Source organism: Bactrocera neohumeralis, chromosome 6 (genome assembly GCF_024586455.1).
Source record: "Bactrocera neohumeralis isolate Rockhampton chromosome 6, APGP_CSIRO_Bneo_wtdbg2-racon-allhic-juicebox.fasta_v2, whole genome shotgun sequence".
NCBI classification, from domain to species: Eukaryota; Metazoa; Arthropoda; class Insecta; order Diptera; family Tephritidae; genus Bactrocera; species Bactrocera neohumeralis.
The window spans coordinates 237,538-260,974 of record NC_065923.1 but is presented as its reverse complement, the minus strand read 5'-3'; the positions used below and the strand labels follow the sequence as shown (position 1 = coordinate 260,974).

General features: G+C 36.2%; 4 protein-coding genes across 7 annotated transcripts in view; 2 read left to right on the top strand and 2 right to left on the bottom strand.

Annotated features, from left to right (window-relative positions):
* On the top strand, positions 1-1,260 carry LOC126763359 (ubiquinol-cytochrome-c reductase complex assembly factor 1). Of its 2 annotated transcripts, none has more exons than XM_050480789.1 (4): positions 1-142; positions 285-467; positions 536-787; positions 849-1,260. In XM_050480789.1, exons 1-4 carry the CDS (start codon positions 86-88, stop codon positions 1,128-1,130), a joined length of 774 nt encoding a protein of 257 aa, XP_050336746.1. In that variant the 5' UTR covers positions 1-85; the 3' UTR covers positions 1,131-1,260. The 2 variants fall into 2 exon arrangements, with proteins under 2 accessions (XP_050336746.1, XP_050336745.1); XM_050480788.1 differs by having other exon boundaries at positions 276-467.
* LOC126763360 (transcription factor Adf-1) lies at positions 1,248-2,146 on the bottom strand. The gene is made up of 2 exons (XM_050480790.1): positions 1,864-2,146; positions 1,248-1,799 (listed from the first exon to the last, which is right to left on the bottom strand). Exons 1-2 carry the CDS (start codon positions 2,033-2,035, stop codon positions 1,279-1,281), a joined length of 693 nt encoding a protein of 230 aa, XP_050336747.1. The 5' UTR covers positions 2,036-2,146; the 3' UTR covers positions 1,248-1,278.
* Positions 2,147-5,180: 3,034 nt separating this feature from the next.
* The window catches only part of LOC126763369 (general odorant-binding protein 70), a 63,227-nt gene continuing 44,970 nt past the window's right edge, over positions 5,181-23,437 (top strand). The window contains exons 1-4 of one of the 3 annotated variants that reach the window (XM_050480815.1): positions 5,198-6,776; positions 6,835-7,004; positions 11,836-12,040; positions 12,122-16,333. In XM_050480815.1, coding sequence (XP_050336772.1) covers positions 6,306-6,776; positions 6,835-7,004; positions 11,836-12,040; positions 12,122-12,898 — 1,623 coding nt within the window. In that variant the 5' untranslated portion in view covers positions 5,198-6,305 and the 3' untranslated portion in view covers positions 12,899-16,333. Of the gene's footprint in view, positions 6,777-6,834; positions 7,005-11,835; positions 16,334-23,437 lie in introns of those variants that run through there. The other 2 variants (XM_050480816.1, XM_050480814.1) reach the window with 2 other exon arrangements.
* LOC126763373 (uncharacterized) lies at positions 19,309-20,897 on the bottom strand. The gene is made up of 2 exons (XM_050480821.1): positions 20,742-20,897; positions 19,309-20,422 (listed from the first exon to the last, which is right to left on the bottom strand). The coding sequence occupies exons 1-2, from the start codon at positions 20,772-20,774 to the stop codon at positions 19,670-19,672; spliced, it is 786 nt and encodes a 261-aa protein (XP_050336778.1). The 5' UTR covers positions 20,775-20,897; the 3' UTR covers positions 19,309-19,669.

Here is a 23,437-nt window from a genome sequence, read left to right as displayed (position 1 = left end):
TTATCTTAGTGAACGTACCTATCCAGAGAAACCTGTGCAAGTGTGTTTACAAATTTTTTAATTAATTTACAAATAAGTTTGGGAAATGATACGTCTTAGGCAATTAACTCGAATTTCTGTAAATAAATATGCTTCAGCAGAGGTAAAATAAATTAAAATAATGGATTTTATTTAATTGTGAAATAATTGAAATCTTACATAAACTGGTGTATGCGAATTTGAAAAGCCCATATACATATATGTGTACATAAACGAGTAACTATGCATATTAATAGTTTTTACAGCGTAATATTCTAGTGTGCAACAATACTAATGCCTTCAATAATGGATGGAAGGTATGGACACAGAACTATAGGAAATGCAGTACATCTGGAACAAATGTAGTTAATAATAATCATGAGAGATCGGATAGCAATATATTGAAGCGTGTTTTGAACAAAGTGGGCTTCGCACCGAATACAAAAACGGTTAGGATTGCATTTAATGAATACATTTTTGTTTGTAATAAATAATAATTAAAGATTTTATTGCTTAGCGCTTAAGGGTGGCCAGTCACATGTTGTACGAAAGTGTTGCTGATAAAATAAACTATTTAAGTTTTTTTAAAGCTTTTGATATGCCCAACACATTCAACTCATGGTTTCTGGTTACTGAATTACATGTATGGATGCTACTTGTGCGAGCTATGGCTGAGGGTTCGGAATCTGGAGAAAATGGTCGTTTTATTCGAAACTGTATTGTTGAAGTTATGTGGGGCGATGTAAATACGCGTGCTAAGAAACTAGGCGCAAGTTTTCTATAACCTTGAAACTTGCATATATTTTGCCTTAAACAGTGTTTATTTGCAGGCACATAACCCATCGAGAACGCGACAACAAATAGAAATCCTTTCGGAACAATTTCAGGCCGCATTAATTGCTTACGACGAAGGCATTATGTCAGATGATCGAGTATTATCTGGCGCTTTATGGCGTCGGTTCTTTGCCATGAACTGTAATGACGTCGTAAAGATTGAACGTCTAGTGAAGTATGTAAGAGAACAAATTGTTTCTCTGGACCAGCTATCGCCTGATGAGTTTCTACAAAAACCAAAAATATCGTGGATTGATCTGGATAAAGTATCTGTTTAGCTGCCATTAATATTAGACTAGCTATTTCTGGTTTTTTGTAAATGAATTATGACTCTATTGTAATGCTTGTGCGTATTTAAGTATATGCGTTTGGGAATATAAATATAGGCTGGTAAATAATTTATATTAATATATTGTTTTATTGGGATCAAATTTCTATGTCGGCAATACCATCATTTGCTATTGCTCGCAATTGACACTTGCATAAGTAAGTCATTATTCTGCGCTCGATATGGTCTTTAATTTCGTTGGGGACGTTGTTAAATAATGTTGCCATTCGTTCATAATTTAACATCCGTTCGTGATTAAATTCAGTTTCGTTCTGAAAAATCGGAAAAGCTTCTTTCTCGAAGCTCGAAGTTGTTAGTTCTTCATATTCAATAATGGTCTCATTGTATTGATAATTGTTATATGGTGAAGATCGCGATAAGGTTTCTTCACTTGCTTCCGAGTTCTTGGAATGCAAACGTAATCTTTCACGTTTATTAATACGTGAACGTTTACTAGATTTGTTTATACAGACAGTTCTCTCAAGAAAACGCATACTTTCAAGGTAAGGCCATGTTGATCCTCGAATTGTACCTTCTTTAGGGCATAATTCGTGACAATGGCGAAGTTCCCTCTGGAAATGATTTCTCAGATTATTCCAACGACTGAGACAAAAACCAGCTATAAACATACAAAACATAAAATAAAAATAATATTATGCTCCAATATTTATAATAGTTCTTACGAGTAGTTCCCATTTCTGAAGCAATAGTACTCCATATTCGATTTTTTTCTTTCATGCATTCGAATGTTGAAAGTCCACCCCATTGCCGGTGGTATAGTACTGGATGCGGTTGGACCAATGATATTAACTTAAAATCGAACGGACGATTTTTCTTGTGACTGGTTCTTGTCATTCTACGTGATTCTACTCTAAAATCTATTATATCTCTACGGCTACATTAATGTCGTTTAAAGAACCAACATAAAACGTAAACATTGATGTTAGTGTTTTATGTAGAAATGTCAAATGGATTAATTTTCACAGACAATAAATATTATCTCGATAACCATAACGGAGCATCTCGACAAGCTGAAGTTTATTGCATACCAACTGTCAAATCTATTGCCATTGCCGTTGCCAAATCTGTATGTGTACATTTGTTACCATAACATAATCATTCGGGTAGGTTGGTTCGAGCTGATGTAGCGCATGTTTTGAGTTCTTGAACTGTTTAAATTTTTATATGGTTGAAAAAATGTTATGGGAATAATAAAAAAAGAGAAATTTACTTATTTCTACAAATTGTTTTCTTGCAAAAAAAAAGGTTACATATTTTCGGACTATAATAATTGTAGCATAAATTTTATAAACCAATTAAAATAATAAATTTAATATGAGCACTGGTATTTTGGTTTATGGTATACAAGCAAGAATGATAGAATATAAGATTACGACACTAGTTTACCGTTAGTTTTTTTCGGTTTAGCTCGTGACAATTCTTACAAAAACAAACACGTTGTGCAACAATTTCGTGACGTAACAGTTTTGCGTTGAGAAGAACAAGCATAGAAATGCATACAAATTGTAAACAGAAAAGTAAACACTTTTGGAAATTCCCAAAATAATGAAAGAATGTTTAGAATATTGTTGCGAGAAAAGATATAAGTAGTTTTAGGCACATCCACAAAAAATAGAGTAGCATGTGTGGAAATTGTTCAAATGAAGAAAACCAGTGAAAGTGTTCTGTTGTATTTATTTAAATTTCTAAGCATAAATATATTAATTGTTTTAAATGAAATGTGCAGTGGCTTGTTGTAATAATTATTATGCAATTAAAGGATCAAAAACGAGGTTTTTCAGTTTTCCTTCCGATTTAAAAGTTGCCAAAAAATGGGTGTTATTTTGCAAAAGAAATAATATATTTAATACTAAATCCTCTTTAACAATTCACAATTTTCACAATTCTTTTATCATAATTTCATACATCTGATACATCTGAACTTATAATATATGTATACATATATTTATATACAACACAAGAAACGTCTTCTCCATTTGAATCACAACTAAATAGACAATTTTATTATCAATAGGGCGATATATTTCTTTAGAAATGATTGAAATCTTTTCACTCAACAATATTCAATCGCTTCACTAAAACTTTTCATTAAAATCGAAAGAATTAATAATATTTTGCGAATTTACAAAACTTTTTACTTTTTTGTTTACAATTTGCAAGCCATTTGACAGTTTTTCACTCTTGTTCTTCTCAACACGGAACTATGACGTTTCGTAAGTTCGCGATTACATGAGGCAACTTTAGTTGCTAATTCTCGGGCGATTATCTTTTGCTGTCGCCCATTACCTTCACACGAGCAACTTGTGTTGCGCAACTCTGCTCGAGTTTTTTTCTCATTCTCTTTCACTTTACTTTAACCCATTGTCTACTCTTTACTTTAACCCATTGTCGTTTCTTTTTCCTTATAGGTATTTGGGCCACTCTATCACATATATTAATCAGCTCTGTCAATTAAGAAATACATTTTATTTATTAAAACAAAGATATGTATATCACCCTTTTTACTATCGTCTGAATCAATTTGTATGGCTTCCTCCATACATTTCACAATATCTTTAATTAATTCGATTTTTTCATCTTACTCCATTTTCTAAAATATTTATATTATATTATGTATATTTGTATACATATTTGCAAATTAATTACCAAAAGATGAAATTAAATTTTTTATATATATTCAAAATATTAATTTCAGAAAAATATACGCAAATGCAACTATGTACTACGAAAGAAAGAACACGAATGCCGAAAAACGTCGCAGCAAACTGTTACGAATAAGAACACAAAGCGAGTTGCTGAACACTGGAAACTCGGCGCGATTCCCCTCTCCTCGTCGCCCCCTCGCCTATAAACCAAGAGTTGCCGCAACAAAAGTTGCCTCGTGTAATTGGGCTCTAATGGCGGTCGACGTAATCTTATATTCTATCATTCTTGGTATACAAGCATAAAGGCTTGTAAATGGGATATGTTGCTTCTTCGAAATTTTCATAGAAATGAAAATTGCGCTGTCAAACTGCTGAAGTGAAAACTTATTGCTTTCAATATATGGCAAACTAATTATTTACGGGGCATCTCGACAGGATAAAATCTATGTCTTGCGAACTGTATTGCCGTGCCTATTGCCTGTGGAGACTCCACATTGCTTATATCTTACAATATATCGCAAACTATTTCGTATGCCATATATGTATCGTAAGCTATAAGCTGTCACTTCAGCATATGACAGCGCAGTTTTCATTTCTATGCAGGCAACATATCCCATTTGCACATATGCCGACGGCATTTTCATTTCGGTAATATGAAAATTAGAAGAGCGAGTATTAAGACGGTTGTGTTATATTATAGAAATACAGTACATTTTCAGAATAACATTTTTTCAAAAAATTAATATTTAGTTTAATATTGTTAATTCACAGAAAAATTATGCAAATTGGGTTGGGAGTAAGCGAAATTTTAAATATAATAAACTTATACTAGCGAAAATCAAAATATCATTGCTCATTTTAAATTTATTGTTTTAATTGGTATATAAAGTGTATGCCACAATTATGACATAGTAGTCCAAAAATATATTTTTCCCAGAAATATACATTTTAAAAAAAAAAAGGATCTTTATCCTTTGTTATTATTTCATTTTTCCCAGAAATACATTTGTAAACAAAAGGATCTTTATCCTTTTTTTTTATTTTCCACATAAAAGATTTAAACAGTTCAAGGGCTCAAAACATGGGCTACATCAGCTACCTACCCAAATGCTACCTTCGCAAATGATAAAATAAATTTTTCAAGAGCTCAAAGCATGCGCTACATCAGCTCGAACCTACCTACCCTACGCCTTTGCGCAAATGATTATCTTATGATAACAAATGCCCACATACAGATTTGGCAATGGCAATAGCAATAGATTTGACAGTTCGCAAGACATAGATTTTATCCTGTCGAGATGCCCCGATATATTGATTTTCATAAGCAATAGGGAGTCTCCACAGCCAATAGGCACGGCAATACAGTTAGTATAACATAAATTTTATCCTGTCGAGATGCCCCGTAAAGTTAATGAAATGCATTAACATTCTCTGGTAAAGTGTACACAAAAATATGTATAAAACCAGAAAACATTAATGGACAATAGTAAACCAGAGAACATAAAACAATCTCTGAGTAAAGCAAGTAATTCATGATGGTTAATGAAAGTTTGATTAGAACTTAGCATTATTTTAAAACCTATAATTTACTTATGGGTATTAATAATAAGTGGATTTTATATTGATGTGGATGTAAACGGAGGAAGATAAACCCTCTTATGTGAATATTGTTGTATGAACCACGGTATACATTTATATCGCTACTCCCGCTGTGCCAAGGTGTGAATTACTTTGAATGTAGTGGGTGTTAAGCCACCTTCAGCAATGGAGATACCATAAAGATCTCTTTAGCACGATTGCAAAATAAATGAGCTTACATATGTAGTTACATATATACACATTTAAGGAAATGAATATATACAATGCGTCAATTACCTGGGTGTCGGGATCTAAATCATTTTGGAAGCTGTAAAAATACTTATATACATACATGTTTAGAAATGGCCAACAGTGAAGCTTGTGTAAACAATCTGTGGCTATTGCTTTTATGGGCGCATACATGCGTATGCAGGCAAGATGTTTAATTATTTGAAGCAAACAATGGCTGTTTGGTATACATAACGTGCGTGTATTTACATATGTGGAATGGCACAATAAAAAAATAAAAATACAGAAAGTTACGAGTTCTTAATATTCGGAATGAATGAAATGGAAATGTGCTTGAAACAAAAATGACTACCTTTTTCTGAGGAGGCATAAGCTGTACAAATTTATACTCTATGTGTTGCAGTGGTAAACTTATTTTTCCTGCTGGCTTTGTTCATATTTATGCATGTTGCATTAACATAACATGAAACTTGCAATAAAATAATTCAGTTGATCTGTTTTATGAGAATTGTAATTTAGTTAGAAATATAGACGTCAACTTCAGGTAAACGAAATATAGAAGGTGTTCTCAGAGTTTTGTATTAAGCCTGGAAGATAAACTCGAATATTAGCAATAAGAAGTTGAGTAGATTATGTCGAGTTTTATGAGCGAAAGTGGAACATCTGCTGAATTACAACTTGGTAGCAGAGGAGTGGCTGTAGTATCTGTAACATCGACGGCAGCAGTGGCTGCAACTGCGTTTGTGGGGGCTTCAAATCAAATGAACTCTAAAAACCCAATTATGCAACGGGACAAGTCCGAGACACCTGCAAATAGCTGTCCTAACGACATGGTTAGTACAAATTCTGCTATCGAAGAAGAAAACCGATTTAGCGATACCAGAGGGGGGATAAATCTATCATTAATGCAAAACTCGCCCCCACCCCATAGTTACCGACATTCGCGTGCCTATCGTCATTTTAAAAATCCACCACAACCACATATGTGTATTCGCACAACCTCAGAATCAGGTGAAGAACTATTTATTAATGTACTTAGTTGGACGAGAATAGTGATACCACAAGAGCCTACCGACCCTATACCATTATATGGAGGAATGAGGGTACGATTAGAAAAAAACATTAATAATAATCATAATAAATGTTGGTTTATATTTGTAGGTCCCTCCAGGAAGTCCTCGAAGCCCGCCTATTGTTTTTGCTGTTATGGCAAATCCCGAAGTTTTAAAGGATTCTGGACGTCATAGCAAAGATCCAGAGGAACGCAGAGCTATGGTTGAATTAATGTGTGATTTTGTAGAAGCAATGAATCCTGGTCTTAAATTAGTAAGGTATGATATTGAAATTGAAATCTCAAATCAGAGTATTTGCTAAAAAAAGGAGAGTAGCTACAGTGTTGAGAAAAAGTTGAATCATTATTTGCGATGAATGTATAATATCCTTGACAACAATCCAATAAAGATTTCATGCCAGTCCCAACTGATACGCGAGTGAGCCGTGGTTTCAGACATAGTCATTAATAAATGGAAAAATGAATTTTTAAAATCGAAACCCAAAATTGTAATTGTTGACATTGAGACTTATTATCTGATGATGTCATTGAAAATCCCTGCAACAGAACATAGCCTCAAGGCTAGGTGGTGCAACTGCCAATACCAATTCTCTTTTTTACCGTATATTTTGTAGTATTTATGACATATTTTGGCTTTTAACATAGCGCAATCTACATAATCCATTCCCACGACAGTCGAGTCTCAGTCGTCCTCGAAATTACTTCAGGAATGTTTTCTGCCGTCACAAAAGAACAACAATTCCTGTTATGGCAAATCCTCAATTCCCACGACAGCCGGTTCTACGCACCGGAATTGACTCGGATTTCATCCGACCAAGGGCTGTTCTTTCGGCGATCTAACCCCGTTTGGATCGGTAAGTGTTAATTTGTGTTTGTCGTTACTAGAGCAACGCCTTGCAGCAGGGTTGTTCCGTATCCTCCTGACTCGCGCTGGCATTGAGTCCAACCCGGGCCCGGAGGAATTTTTCTGCTGCGTATGCGCAAAACGGCTCCATCCAAACTCCACCTCGGTGAGGTGCAACACATGCAATGGATGGAGCCATCTTAAGACCTGTTCAGGCCTTAAGACACATAGGGAGTGGACCACGCGTTACGTGGCCCCATGTTGCCTGCGCAATACTGCGACCCAAGCCTTTACGGCTGTGCAATCCGCACATAGTTCGCGCGCCGCGCCGCCACCAAATCCGAGTGGCCAACAGAGGACCTCTACGGTCCCTAGGAGCTCAATCAGGCAACATAGCTCCCCCTCTGACTTGTCCCCCCCCCCCCAACCTTCATCCCGCTCCAATCCTCGTGCGAGAACCAACCAGCAGCTCTTGGTCCCTCGCACTGTCTGTTCCGTGTGTCAGACCGTCATACGTCGGAACGTGGCATACGTCAAGTGCAACTCTTGTACTGGCTGGTGTCACTTTTCGGCGTGTTCCGGCCTGCGCACCACACATGAGTGGAGTGACTCATACGTTGCCCCATGCTGCAGGAGTCTGCCCCCGCAACTCACAACAGTGGCGTCGCCTATTAACACCCCAGCGCGACAACCGCCCCTGCGGGTACTACAGCTGCAACAACTTCCACCCACACGTCACTCCCTCACCCCCAGGATCACCCACGGACACCCGCGACAAACTCGGCTGCTTCAATTTAACTGCAACGGACTCCAGAGTAAGATCGAGGAGATAGTTGCACTTATGAATCGGGAACGTCTATAGATAGCTGCGGTCCAAGAAACCAAGTTAAACAGCCGCTCAGATCTTCTGAGTTGTGCAGGTTTCAACGTTATACGTAAAGATCGCGAGCGAGATAATGGTGGTGGCCTAGCTTTCATATTGCACAACACCGTGCAGTATCGTCTAATCGATGTAGACATCGACCCCAGGGATACTACCCTAGAATGTCAGGGTATAGCTATCCGGTCAGGCGATGTCGAGCTCGAAATATTTAATATATACATCCCTCCAGTTACATGTTGCCCAACAGGATATCACCCGAATATAGGTGCGCTACTTCGTGGTGAAAACCGTTTGGTACTAGACGACTTTAACGCGCACCACGATCTTTGGCATTCCTGCCTGTCAAATGATCGTAGGGGGATGGAGCTGGCGGAACAGATTGACGATTCGACATTCTCCACAATGAATGACGAAGCCCCCACCAGAGTTATGGGCACCTGTAATAGCTCGCCTGATATTACCATTGCTAGCGGTGGTCTGATAAACAGCATAACCTGCCGACCTATGCTAACTCTCGCATCAGATCATCTGCCCATAATTATCTCGATCGAGAAGCCTCCCGATTTTGTTTCTGTGGACAACCGCACCTATTTTAACTTTAACAAAGCTAATTGGGTCGGCTTCACAGAATTTACTGAGAGCACCTTCAAAGCTCTACCTATTCTGGAAGAATCGCGGAAATCCGCCCCAATTTCCCAGCCGAAGCAGCCGTCTTAGCTAATGAGCGCGACACCTTACGCTATGCCGATCCCGGGGATCCCCGAATAAGGGATCTCAATTTGGAGATTCGGCGAATGGTAAACCAACATAAGCGGACGAAATGGATAGAGCACCTGAAGTCCTGTAACCTCTCCACCGGAGTGAGTAAGCTTTGGGCTACTGTCAAAGCTCTGTCTAACTCGAAGAGACAAGACGACCGAGTTGAAGTTCAATTCAATGGTCATGCCTCTTCGGACCCGAAGAAGTGCGCGAGCTATTTTAGCCGGCAATTTACACTGCACCCTTCGGTAGACAAAGCTAAACGATGTGTTAACCGACGGCTGCGCAAAATGCCAAACGAAGGCGCGCCACTTACTTTCACCGATGAGGAGGTTCAGGGTGCCATCAAAAAAACTAAATCATCTAAATCCATTGGCCCTGATGGAATCAACATGCTAATGCTAAAGCATCTAGGCTCGACGGGAGTAGGATATCTCACCAAGGTCCTCAATCTGTCGTTGACCACTCTTCAAATACCCGATGTGTGGAAAGTCGGAAGAGTGGTCCCACTACTGAAACCTGGGAAACCCGCCAACAAAGGGGAATCTTATCGACCGATAACTCTCCTCTCCCCAGTAGTGAAGACACTTGAGGCCTTGCTACTCCCGACCTTCACTCACCACCTCAGCCTAGCCAACCACCAGCATGGATTCCGAAAAGTGCATAGCACCACCACAGCACTTAGCGTCATAAACGCCCAGATAGTTCGTGGCCTCAACCAGAAACCACCCTGCGAAAGAACGATCCTCGTAGCGTTGGACCTGTCAAAAGCGTTTGACACGGTCAATCACACAACGCTACTGCAGGACATCGAAACAACTACGCTCCCTCCAGGGCTAAAGAGGTGGACCATGAACTATCTGAGCGGTCGCCAGTCATCCGTACTATTTCGAGGTAAAACATCTAAACTGAGAAGAATTAAACAGGGGGTTCCGCAGGGTGGTGTCCTCTCCCCACTACTGTTTAACTTCTACATCTCGAAACTCCCACAACCACCAGAAGGAGTTTCCATAACCTCGTACGCTGATGACTGCACGATATTGGCGTCGGGCAATGGAATCGATGGCATGTGTTCGAAGGTAAACAGCTACCTCTCCGACCTTTCTCGTTTCCTCACTGCACGAAATCTCACACTTTCCCCCACCAAATCCACAGCGACCATATTCACAAACTGGACGAAGGAGTATAGACTTGAGCTTAACATTGCAGTCGACGGCGTCAAAATTCCGACTGTCAACAATCCTAAGATTTTAGGCGTAACATTCGACAGTCTATGCTCCTTCTCTCCTCATACGACCGCGATTATCGCCAAAGTACAGAGCCGCAACAAAATCCTCAAGTCGCTAGCCGGCAGCACATGGGGAAAAGACAAAGAAACGTTGTTGGCAACATACAAGGCAATCGGCCGGCCGGTCCTCAATTACGCAGCCCCCATATGGTCGCCTGGATGCAGTGGTACGCAGATGAGGAAACTACAGACCTGTCAGAACACTGCACTCCGGACCACTACAGGATGCCTTTTGATGTCTCCCATTGAACACCTACACAGTGAGACGCTTATGCTCCCAGTTAAGGAGCATAATGAACTCCTCTCCAGGCAGTTCTTGCTGGGATGCTTTCGCAGAAATCACCCCTGCAGTCATCTGCTTGGAGCGGAACCGCCTCCTAGGAGCATCAAAAGGTCATTCCTGGATTACGTCGACGACGTCGTACAGTACGCCGACCGGACTTCGGACGCAGCTAACTTCAGACAGGTACTGACCGCCATTCACAGCGGAGCCATTAACACCTTCACCGACTCCCTTCCCGTGAATGGCGTTCTTGGAGTTAAACCACCACCCATCGCAGATGAAGAGCTCCAGCTGCCGCGAGAAACGCGTGTGACCCTTGCGCAACTTCGTTCTGGATACTGTAGCAGGTTAAACTCCTACTTATCCAGAATAGACCCTGACATACCCGACGTATGTCCTGCATGCAACGAGTCTCCGCATGATACTGACCACCTCTTTGCATGCCCCACAAACCCCACCCATCTAACGCCCTTCTCCCTTTGGTCCGACCCCGTCGAAACAGCACGTTTCTTGGGCCTACCGTTAGATGACATCGACGACAACACAAATGACATTTACCATCCCAACGGGGATTAGATTTCCGTTAAACAACAACAACAACAACAATTCCTAGAATAAAAAAGCCCAGACCGAACATTAAAGATAATTATAATAATATATGTATTATATATAAACTATTGATTTTCAATAGAAAAAATATCCTATTTTTTTTAAGTTGGGTCAATATCTACACATACTTCAAAATTGTATCAAAATCGGTTCAGTAGTTGATCGGTTATAAAGATTGTACATAGTTAAAAAATAATTTTAAGTAAACTCCACGTGGCTGATGGATTTTACACAGGGAACAATTTAAATCATCAATGATTTCATATCTTTGAGACGATAGAAGCGAAGCTTTTCGATATTACATTTGATGAATTTTGTGGCAATGTATTTAAAAGCAGTATTTGCTGAGACTTATAATTCATATGACTGATGTGAAATTTATCTAGGAATAAATGTAAAATAATTTTATTTTATCTTATTTTAGGAACGCCATTATTCTAAAGGATAGGGATATATCTGGAGAACTAAAAGATGTCTGGAGTGCGGTGCAAGCTCAAAGAGATCGAGAAAGGGAGGAGCAAATTATACAACAACGACAGCAGCATCATTTTCACAGCATCACCACTCAACAGATGTTTCCAAGGTCTACTGAAGCTGTACGAATTTCGGAACAAAAACAAATCAATACAGTATGTACAGAAAAATCGGATAAACTTTTGTTGGGTAGTTTAGCTGAAAAATCCTTAAATAATAAAACTGTTTCTGTGCAGTCAGATAGTACAAATGCATCTGCAGCAGGTGATTTCACCGTACATATAAAGAACACTGTAAAATTAAAACAACCTCAAGAAACGTATGAAGTAAGTGCTAATACCGCAAGTGGTGGTGATGATGAGATTACTATTTTAAGTGACGGAAATGATCAAACTGATGCCACTAATAAATTATCTGTCACAACCGATACTTGCGATAATAGAGAAGTATCTGCCAAAACTCTTTCTGGCCCTCAACTTATTATCGGAGAAGAAAAAAGTAAAAGTAAAGGTGTCGAACATATTGATAGTCCTTCGCCTTTATCATCTAGCACAATACTCACAATAGAAACTCCCGCTATAAATAACATAGGTACAAGTTCAGGACTTACAACTTCCAATCATATAAAAATGAATACAACGGGTTTTCCCGCAGTATCCGCATCAACTATTACTAAAAAAGATAAATTAGTTGGGTTTTTACCTAACGGATGCATATTCCCACGTTTCAAGAACTATAAAAACAAAGAAAAAGATAAAGATAAAGAAAGCAAATCGAAAGATAAAACTTTACTCAATGCTTTGAAAAAAAGCAAAGACAAAAAAGTCGCAAGTGTTGAGAATTGTGAGAAATCTTCAGTGGACTGTGATCCAAAGATAAATTACGAAAAAAACTGTATTAGTTTAGAAAATGAGATACAACATTTGGATCTCAATAAAATCGAAACAACCGCAAGTGGTGACAACATGTATGCTAAGTTGAAAATCGCTGCTACTTCGGCGTCAGCAAAATAGATAGAATTATTCTCTTGTATTATTTTCCAGTTAGATGCACATAGATTTATTAGGCATATATAGTGACTCACACAATTGATCACACGGTATCAATACATTCCTAATCGATGAACTCGAAAATGTTTTGATGTCCTATAAATGCTTTTATTTTGTTTTTCATTAAACAACTACAAATAAAAGCAATAATGAAGCTAAATATAAAATATTTCAGTGTGATCAATTTTGTGACTTAATATTAACAGGGTTAAAAGTTAATATTAAACTTTCGTATAATCAACTTTTGCGTCTATAATGGCTCTGATTATTCTAGGCATACTTAAACTGAAACTTGCCCATGTTTCTGGAATTTTTTTTGTATACCCCACAGGTGCTCTGTTGAGTTAAGGGGCTATACCAGTGTGACGCATGAAAAATTAGGCGATTTTCGTGAATTTTTTTAAAAGAAAGTACTAGATTGAGTGTTTCGACGTTCTATGGACGTATTAAAGCATATTTTTAGCTATATTAAATTATTTTATTCAGTTTTAATTTGAAGTCGATCGGTCAATTTCTCGTTGAGTTATGATGTCAGCAATTTTGAAAAAAGTCGTTTCGAGAAAACGACGAAAGAATACGACCTTGCCGAATTCACAGGATATTTTTGAATATATGTATAAACTATCGAAAAAGCAAAAAAAAAAATTTTTGAAAGCGTCACACTGGTATAGCCCCTTAAGGTCCGGACCTTGTGGGGACCAATCTAGAATAATAATATTAATGTCCTGAGCAAACTCGAGGAGGGACTCTTTGCTTTGTGTTTCAGATCATTATTCTGTTGAAAGACAATGTCTGACACATTTTCACCAACCAATCCCCACACTATAATGAAGCCAAAAAATTAAAATTATTCCATTTTATGAAATAATTGTTTTGCGAAAGTCTGAACTCTTCCAGCAAAAGTCTCAAAATTGATCTTAACTCTAATTTTTGTGAGGACGTAAAATATATTCGTAAAGGGATCTCAAACACCAACTAAGATAAATATTTAGTCGGGTTTGTGTTTGATTTGCAAATCTAAGACGGAAAGAAAAAAGCTTTTCGATTGAAGCGTGATCATTTTCGTGTGTCACTGAATATGTCTAAGAAGTCCGATTATTTGTATTGTAGGGACTCTAATGTTAAACGGAAACATTAGCCTTTAATAAAACAAGTCGTGTTTTAAAACTAAACTATCAATTTATTTTGTTTAGTTTTTATTTGATATGATTTTATAATGAAAAAATTTGTTTACACAATTATTTAAGGAAACTCATGGCCCATTGCTGCATTAATTTTTATATATAAAGTGTTTCCCCTAAATGTAACATTTGTAATTTTAATTACGTCATTTAAACATAAGTAAAATTTTGGATTGCTTTTTTAAATTGAACGAATATAAAGTAAGCATTTACATATTTCCAAAGTATTATGAAATTAGGTTTAGAAGTAAATTAACATTCATATATACATATGAGATATACAAAAACGAAGTATCGAATTTGATCATCTATTTATTTATGTTTTTAAAACTGCTGGGTTTTCATTAAACTTATTAAAAGCAGTAAAGTTAACTGCTGTAAACCACCTAATATGAAATTTCGAAAGTCTCAATTTTGTATTCTTGCATCTATCTATACATATGTACATATGTATGTATACCTTCAAAAATAACACACTAAAATTTTAGACGAATATTTATGATTATATATTACGATTATAAGTTTGCTGCTCGGAAACAAATGATCCGATCACTATCAAATCCTCATCTTCTATTTATAGGTCTCCATCAACAAATAGAAAAAATACCGCATTTCTCACTTCTTGTTATTTTTCGATTGTTGGTCATTGTAAACACAATATGTTGAATCATTGTAGCGAGGAGACTTTTGTTTGTACATACATACATATATATTTTTTTTCTTCTAAAACTTTTCTGCATTTTCTTAAAAAAGCAATAATACGAGTATACCCTTAGAATTTTAAAACAATTTATAAGGTATTTTTTTTAATTCCCAAAAGTCGCTTTTTTAAGCTGTCAGACTAGGTGTACCCCTTAATTATTTTAAATGCTTCTTACAAAATATATAATGAACATAACTAGCCGTTTTTGCATATTTTCTTTTTTTTTTTTTAGATATTTTTGCATTTGTGTTATTTTAGTATAAAACTAAATGAATGAAAAAATGTCACAAAATTTCAATAATGAATAAAAGGTAACAAAACTATTACGTTGTATATGAACTGATATTTTAAGATCTAAATTTTAAATGAGAACAGTAAGACTCTATATTCATTGAAACTAAGGCGATTAATGATACCTCGGAACAAATTCAAACAAATAAGTGTTTTTTTTCAAATACATATGGCACAGACAGTTCCTTTTCCAAAAGTGGGAATTGTCATAAGAATAATAATTATGGTGTCTACAAGTTTTACAACTTTATTATTTTCCAATTGAGGATTACCACATTGAGCTAGAATTGTAGTACAGTAATTTGTATGTCGCAGAAGAATCACAATTATTTCAGTAAATTATTGGATAATATGTCTTATATCCAACTCAAGAGTAATAACTTAAAATATCCTTTTCTATACACATACATATGGCCTCGGCTATGAGTCCTGCAAATTATGCCTACTCGTACACCATATGTACTTGGGGGGGAAATTATTGTGCAACCGAAATATGTAAATGTAAGTAGACTTTCCTATAGAAGCCGAAACGACTTTTCCGATGAAAATTATTTGAATGTACATACAGTTATACAATATAAATTTAATTACATTAGTGTTTTGGTGCCCTATTACACTGCCCTGGTATAGAATGGATACCTACATACATAAGTATATCTATCATAACTGCCATGAGGAGAATATGACTGCTGTGTTTAATAATTTGTATCAGTTTGATTGAAAAAAATTAATTATATGCGCATACATATGAGTGTATAAATGCAAATACTCCACTTTTGTCTTGGCATAAATTATTTGGCTACGTATTACAATTGAATTGTGATTTTTTAAAGTAAAGTAAAGTTCTCAATTCTTTAATCCATTATATTTAACTAAATATAAGGAAATATATAATTAAAAATTTAAAATTAATAACTAGTTAAATTAAAATACTTAGTAAGTTATTATACGTATACCCCACGAAAGATGGGGGCTAGCTGTAAGTGTGAATGATTAAGGTAATTATAATTTATTATAACGTTATAAGGATGTAAAGTAACATAAAAACGATAAGATATACAATGTGAAATAGCAATATATAATTTTGTAAATTTGTAACTTTATATAAAAATTGATATATACATAATAAAGAAACTTGACTTTTATATTTTCAAGTATAAATAATAGCAATTACAACAAACAGTAAATTTACCAATTGAATACACCAATATAAATACAATATAATTATCTTTTCTTTATAAATTATATTTTATCTTTTAAAAGGTAGATAACCTCCTAGTTCATTCAGTGACACATTTGTACTATAAAAAATTAGGTTGCTATACATTAACGCCGTTTAGTTGGGTGTTCTTCAATGGGCGCACAAGACTACTACTTTGAACACCATAAATTATATTCTACGTTATCTTCTTTTGATATGTATATGTAAATAGAAATATGGAAAAGAATATATCGTCCCCTCAATATAACAATAGCGTATAATTTTTTTTGGGTTTTGAGAAAATCGAGTTTAAAGTTTTTGTAATTTTCTTATTGAAGGAAATTTCTGAACATGAAATTATGCACCATTTTTTCCAATGACATTTTGACCCACTTTGTGGAAGTAGAATTTGACGAAATTTTGACCAGACATAGAATCAATGATGGAGATTCTAAATATGCAATAAAAAATAATGGCGTATGAGCACATACGCTATTGTTATATTGAGGGGACGATATTGCAATCTGAAAAGATATTAACACTTCAATTACTTCAAAAAGTATAGTTAGATTTTTATATACTACTGTGATCAAATTGAAATTTTTAATTTATACTTCGCGTGTTTTTCGAATCGGAACATTTTTTTCCTGTAGATTAGATTAGATTTATCGTTGAGGAATGCACCGCGACCTTAGGTCTATTGTGCCCTCTCCTAAATCAAAAGGACTCACTTAGCCCCAGCGCATTGATGAAGTCCAATATTCTACCGGGTGCTAGTGAGGCGATGCGATCCCTATCCGGAAACATGGTTCCAAGGGCCTTAATCCTGCGTCTACAGACTGCTGTGCAGTCGATCAGCAGGTGTTCCGGTGTTTAGGCTCCATGTCGCAGTTTGTGCAAGAAGATAGGCCCATGTTATACAAATGCCTATTTAGCTTGCAGTGGGCAGTATAAAATGCGACCAGTAGCCTGAGTTAATTCCTGGGGAGGTTAATTACAACTTTGAACCTGCTCAAGTTGTACGCTCCCATTAGCAACTTGGCATGCCACATGCCGTGTGTTCGTTGCCAATGCTCTTTCCTGCCCACTCCTTCTTCTTTGTGGAGTAGCTCCTTTATGGTATGGGGACCCACCCCAGTAAAGGGTTCGGAACCTACCATTTTGGTGGAGGCTGCGGAGCGGGCGAGCTCATCTGCCAGTTCGTTACCGGCTATTCCTCTGCGACCTGGCACCCAGATTAGGTGCACCTGGTTTCTTTCCGCAAGGCTGTTCAGCCGTTCTCTGCACTCCTGCACAAGCATTTATCTGATCTCGTAGGAGGAGATTGCTTTTAGTGCTGCTTGACTATCGCTGAGTATGGCTATCTGCTCATTGCGATAGTTGCGATGGAGGTTTATCTCTGTGCATCGACTTATTGCAAATACTTCCGCCTGGAAAATGCTCTGAAACTCTCCCATAGGCGGCGCTCGTAGCTACTTCAGCGGCAGCAGGCACTTCCGCCAGGCGAGCGCCGCTGCTTGAGGTCATGTCGTGATCAATCTCCCTGGCATGGTCTTCAAACAGCGCCCGCTCCTCTGGCAAGAGAGCGTCAATGAAGCTAAACTTCCGCCTAGCTCCTTGACTACCCTTGCCTGTCGCTACGCTGCTTACTTGTCCTTTTCCATTGACCGTGACCGTTGTCCTATGTTGTTGAATTATTGTCGGGTTGTTTTGTGTAGTTACGTTTGGTTTCTGGTTGCTCATCTTGTTCTTACGACCCTTGGCTCAGCGAGGTGAGCTGTCGGATGTATTTTTCTTATGGGGAACTAGGGGGTCCGCCACGCCAGAGCCCCTTGACGCGGTAAGGCCACAGTTATTCCCCAATTCGGCCCGGTGTTGGGGAGGCTCCGTAAGAATACAGCCGAATTTATCTCCTGGCTGCAAATCATCCAATGGGCACGGGAGTCGCATAACACCCTGGATTAGGAGGTGTAGCTCTTGGTTGACGCACGCATGCGGTACACGACATCCCGCCTGGGCAGTGCCTTTCGGCACCACCCACACCGGCTGGGAGATACCGAGTATGCCTTGCGCCTAAGCCCCTCCACCACGGCAGAGGCACTTTTTTCCTGTAAGTTGGTAGTACTGTCAATGACATCTATGCTAAATTTCACGTCAAAATATTCATTAGTATTTGAGATACTCGTCGTTTTATGAGGCTCTAAAAGTGAATTCTTCGATTTTTACTATGTCTGAATTTATTGAACAAAGAAATGTAATAATGCACCATCTCATACTGCATTGGTTATCCGTGATCATATCGCCACATTTTCAACAATCATAACATATCGTGCCGCAACCACCGCATTCGCCTGATTTACCTTCGTGTAACTTCTGGTTATTAGCAAATTCACATGACCACTCCGAGGACACCGTTTTGATTCAATTGAGGATATAAAAGCTGAATCGAAGAAGGCACTGATGGCCATCACGACGGAGGATTTTTCGAAGTGCTATGATGTCTGGAAAATTCGTGGGCATTAGTGTATAGCAGCGGGAGCGGATTACTTTGGAGGAGATGAAATGGACAAAATTCACCTTTCAATTTGATCACAGTAGTAAGTTATAATTTCCTCAAAAGCAACTATGAAACGTGGAAAGTCATAAGGATCTTGCTTTCTTTTGCCAAATTATATTTAAGTTCATTTAATCTTATCGTTATAATTTTTTCTATTAAAAGTTAATTCTAAAATAAGTACATATATACACATCCAGTTGTTTCATGTAAGCTCTTTCAAATTTCATGAGCTTTGCTAAAAGACAGCTTAACACAAGTATAAACCGCTTGGGTTATGAGCGAGAAGACAGAATGATAGATATTTCAGTAAAATTTCGTTATAATGTTTTACATACATAACATGTTATCATTCTGTATTAAAAATGGGTGAAATCTGTGTTAATTTTCCTCAATTGATGGCGCAGATGGATATGAATTGATATTATACAAATTACTTTGAAATTAATATTCATCTTTTCGCAGAACGATAAATTTATTTTACTTTTTGTTCTAAACATTTCCGTTGCATAAATACATGTTTTCAACACATTCAAAAATGTTATATTTTAGATGGTAATTACGAATAATAACCTATATATCTATGTAGCACTTATGGTAAAAATTGTTATGAGGACATTATTCTTTTCTTTTTTTATTACTGAATTAACAACGAAACGTAATTCACAATTATATTTTTATAAGACAAGATTCTCATTTCAGTTTAGTGTAGCGTTCAAATTGCACATACTTTTAAAATCAACTAAATGAATGAATGATATAAAAGACAATTGATTGTATATCGATTGTATTAAAAACTTATATTTCACTCATTATTATTATTTTCCGCTCGGAGATGCTCCAACTCCTCGCGTTCCTTCTTGTTTCGCAATAGGGGTACATTATAGTCAAAAGCGTAGAAGAAGCCTCGTGGAGGACCAGTTTCCTCAGGTCCAGGAACATAAGGGGGTTCTTGATGAACATATTCCTTGTATTCCGATTCTGCAGGTTCATTGCGTTGCTGTTGATATTCAGGTGCAAATGGATCAGGGTTGTTACCGTTGGCAGCTGCTAATTCACCCCACAGTTTAAAATGCTCTTCCTCTGCTTTGCGAACTGCCGGTGTCTTGGTGGCAGGCTCCTTCAAATAGGCTGGTCGGTTATCTTCGACATGAAATCCTGAACGATCCGCGTAGTATTTGGCCACAAAATCTCGACCAGTGGGTTGAACATACTTATATGAACCACTTACTGTGCCTGATTCGTCCTTCTTTTCATTCTTGCCCTGATTCCAATCACGATAACCATACACATATTGGCCTAATCCGTCCTGTCCATGATATTGGTGAGCGTCATAATGTTCTTCAACATATTCCTCAGGGTGATCTATCACACGACCCATGTATACGAACTCACCTTTTTCATTGCGAGATTCTGGCAGCTCGTTTTCACTTGTCTTAGGAGCATAGTCAATATTGTCTAGACCTCGAAGATTTGCACTGTTCAGAAATTGTTGGGCTTCCTCTGGTGAAATATTAATCTTGAAGATATTTTCAGCAAGAAGTGGGGTTGCTAGCGCCTTGAAAATATATACCACAATTAAAAGTTTACATATACTATATATAACTGAAAAATAAAAATTGACGTTTGTGAAATAATTACATCATACACTAAAAATATATCATACATATGTACCTATATACACATGTGTACAGAAGAGAATATTCTTCTCATTTTTTTACCAAAGATTTTCACTACTCCTGCATTATTATGCTACGAGATCTGGCGTTATAACACTGGGCTTTGTAAATTTTATTAGATAAATTTATGACTAATATTGATTATTGGAAAAAATTCATATAAATGTACTGAAAATCGTGCTACATACTCATACTTACCAACAAGAAAACGGTAAAGGTTCTTAATTTCATTTCGCTTTTTGCTGCGTAAACCTATTTGAATTTATAAAATAAAATACTTAAATGTATCGTATTGTCTTTACTACTTTACACAACTGTAGTTATTTCGCGAATAGTGTGGAATCTCAAAATTGATCGCTTCTTATATTGAAGATAAGAAAATTGAGATGAAACGTAATAACATTTTACAAATTCTATAAAACTCACAAAATGTGAATATGCAAAATAACTTGTTTTAAATGAAGATTCTCCCAGCTAATCATACAGCATCATCATCCGTCTCATCTGTCGACCAGTGTCAAAATTTCAAGAGAATAGTGCCGGTTTCTTGCTCAGACACATATTCTAATTCTACGTCAATATAAACAACTCATCGTTAATAAACATATACATATGTATATATAATTTTATCTGGCCTCTCATCTAGTGACCAAAGCTACTTCCATTGGACTTTCATGTACTCGTCTACGCAATTCGATCGGTTACAAAAATTACATACTATATTACTGTATATTTCATACAAACGATAAAAAACAATTGCTATTTACTTATTGTTTAATATTATACATATGTCTATGAATATACTTATGTATATATTTACAATTTTAATAGCGTTTATTGTATGTTTAAATCTTGATAGTTTTGCGGTGTTTTCTTGATTAATTGATTGTCTCCTGTGATACGGAAGTGGGAACCAATGGTGAGTATAATTGGTTTTGAATCTAAATTCAAATAGTCATTTATATCCACAAACATTCAGGCATTATTACTATTAGATTGAACATTCCTATCCAGGAATTGCCTTCTTAACATGATCAATTCACATATTTATATCGAAAGATAATAAATTTATAAAATAACAATACTTACACACTTATTTAGATAACTTTAGCAAACTTTAAAGGAATTTCCCATGTCATTCATTACAAATTGAGAATTCGCGCCAAAACCAGAATTTTAATTTTTAGTTACTCAGTGATGAGTAATGTATGTATTAATACATTTGTAAATATCGTCATCTAATATACAAAATAACGTAACATCACTTATCATAAGTTTAAAGGAGAAGAAAAGATTATGTAAAATAGAAAGAAATTTGCTATTAACTTGTCTTTATCTGATCTGAGCAGAAATTTAAAATTTTTAACATACGTATGTATGTGTGGTATGATGTAGGGGATCACAATTAATAAAAAACTCAATTTCTAATTTTTTGATGATTCGTTGTTTTGCATTTCAGGTGACTATATTTTACTCAGCTTAAATAGGAACAACCTCACTGCTAATAATAATATACATTATTCTCTTAAAATTGAGTCAAAACAAGTTTTGTCGACTTATAATTCTTTGACTTGCACATACAATAGCGTTCGAAACTAAAGCAGCTTATTCTACTGAAATAGTTTAATCCGTATGTGGCTAATTAAAATAATTGTATTTAAATAATTTAATTTTAATTTATTCAGTGGTCTAACTATTACCATAGATCGGGCAATAAACCTGTGCCTAACCGTTGGAATAAGTCCCCAGATATAAAAGTTACATATGAAGTATAAAAAATTGCTTTCAGAATTTACAATTTTACTATATTTTTTATTATTAAAAACTATATATCATTGTTTCTAACAACACTGTTAATAAATGTTTTTTAAAGTGAGTCAGCCCCCGAAAAACTTCTAACAAATCTATACAACACTTATTGACGGAATTATATTTTAACAAGACGTCAAGATATTTTAACAAGATGGGTATCATGACTAACTGTTTACATTTATTTGGTTATAATGGAGTGGTTTAAAACGCATTTTTATACGGAATAGATTCGAAAACCAGATTTATGCTTTCATGACTAATGTTGAGAACAATTATATATATACATATGTAAATGTTCATATGATATAGGCCTATTCAATTATATGCAAATATGATATTTTGTGGTAAGCAGTTATCAAATTGGTAAATAAGACGGAGAAAACCTTTGATATTCGAATGCATGCCGAAAGACAGGTGCTGAGTTCATAGAAACATATACGCGAGTACAACAACGGGCACGTGTAAAACTAATCGAATGTTAACATGTTAAGATGATCAAGATGACGAATTGATGTCTATTAGTCGATCTGTTTGTCCCTCTGCAGGTACAAGCAATAACTTGAGTACTGCAAACATTTTCCTGTAGCACTTAATCATTCTGTGTAAAAATGGGTGAAATCGGATGCTAACCACGTACACTACCCTACAATAGTGCATTGACTCGGTAAAGCAACAAAAGAAACATGTCAGAAACATTCAATTTTAAAGGAAAGATGCTACGGTTGATTCCTTCACTTTTTAATATAGAAATCAAGCATCAATGATCTTCAAAGTTCGTTTTCCTTAAAAACGATTGAGACTATAAGTTTTAAAGCTCTGGCTGACTTTTACCTTTTACCTAACTAATATAAAGATAAGTATCTTAATAAAATAAGATAAGCATATAATCGTTGATATACGAGTATAAGGTTACAAAAGTGGTTACATACTACATTCATTTTTTTCTTTATTCTAGTGGACTTTATGTGATATATGTATATACTACATATATTCTATAAATTATGCGTTGTCTTAATAAAATTGTTTCAAATATGTCTTCAAGCATTCTTTAAACTAACTTTCCGACTCAAAGTTGCCTTTGT

What these genes read in the sequence shown, in the direction of transcription:
- LOC126763373 (XM_050480821.1), bottom strand. Translation starts at nt 20,774, where the DNA reads ATGAAATTAAGAACCTTTACCGTTTTCTTGTTG. An exon ending in CCTTTACCGTTTTCTTGTTG is followed by an intron (nt 20,423 to 20,741) that starts GTAAGTATGAGT and finishes TATATTTTCAAG; the next exon opens with GCGCTAGCAACCCCACTTCT.
- LOC126763359 (XM_050480788.1), top strand. Translation starts at nt 86, where the DNA reads ATGATACGTCTTAGGCAATTAACTCGAATTTCTGTAAATAAATATGCT. An exon ending in ATAAATATGCTTCAGCAGAG is followed by an intron (nt 143 to 275) that starts GTAAAATAAATT and finishes GCATATTAATAG; the next exon opens with TTTTTACAGCGTAATATTCT. An exon ending in TCGCACCGAATACAAAAACG is followed by an intron (nt 468 to 535) that starts GTTAGGATTGCA and finishes TTTATTGCTTAG; the next exon opens with CGCTTAAGGGTGGCCAGTCA.
- LOC126763360 (XM_050480790.1), bottom strand. Translation starts at nt 2,035, where the DNA reads ATGACAAGAACCAGTCACAAGAAAAATCGTCCGTTCGATTTTAAGTTA. An exon ending in TTCAGAAATGGGAACTACTC is followed by an intron (nt 1,800 to 1,863) that starts GTAAGAACTATT and finishes GTATGTTTATAG; the next exon opens with CTGGTTTTTGTCTCAGTCGT.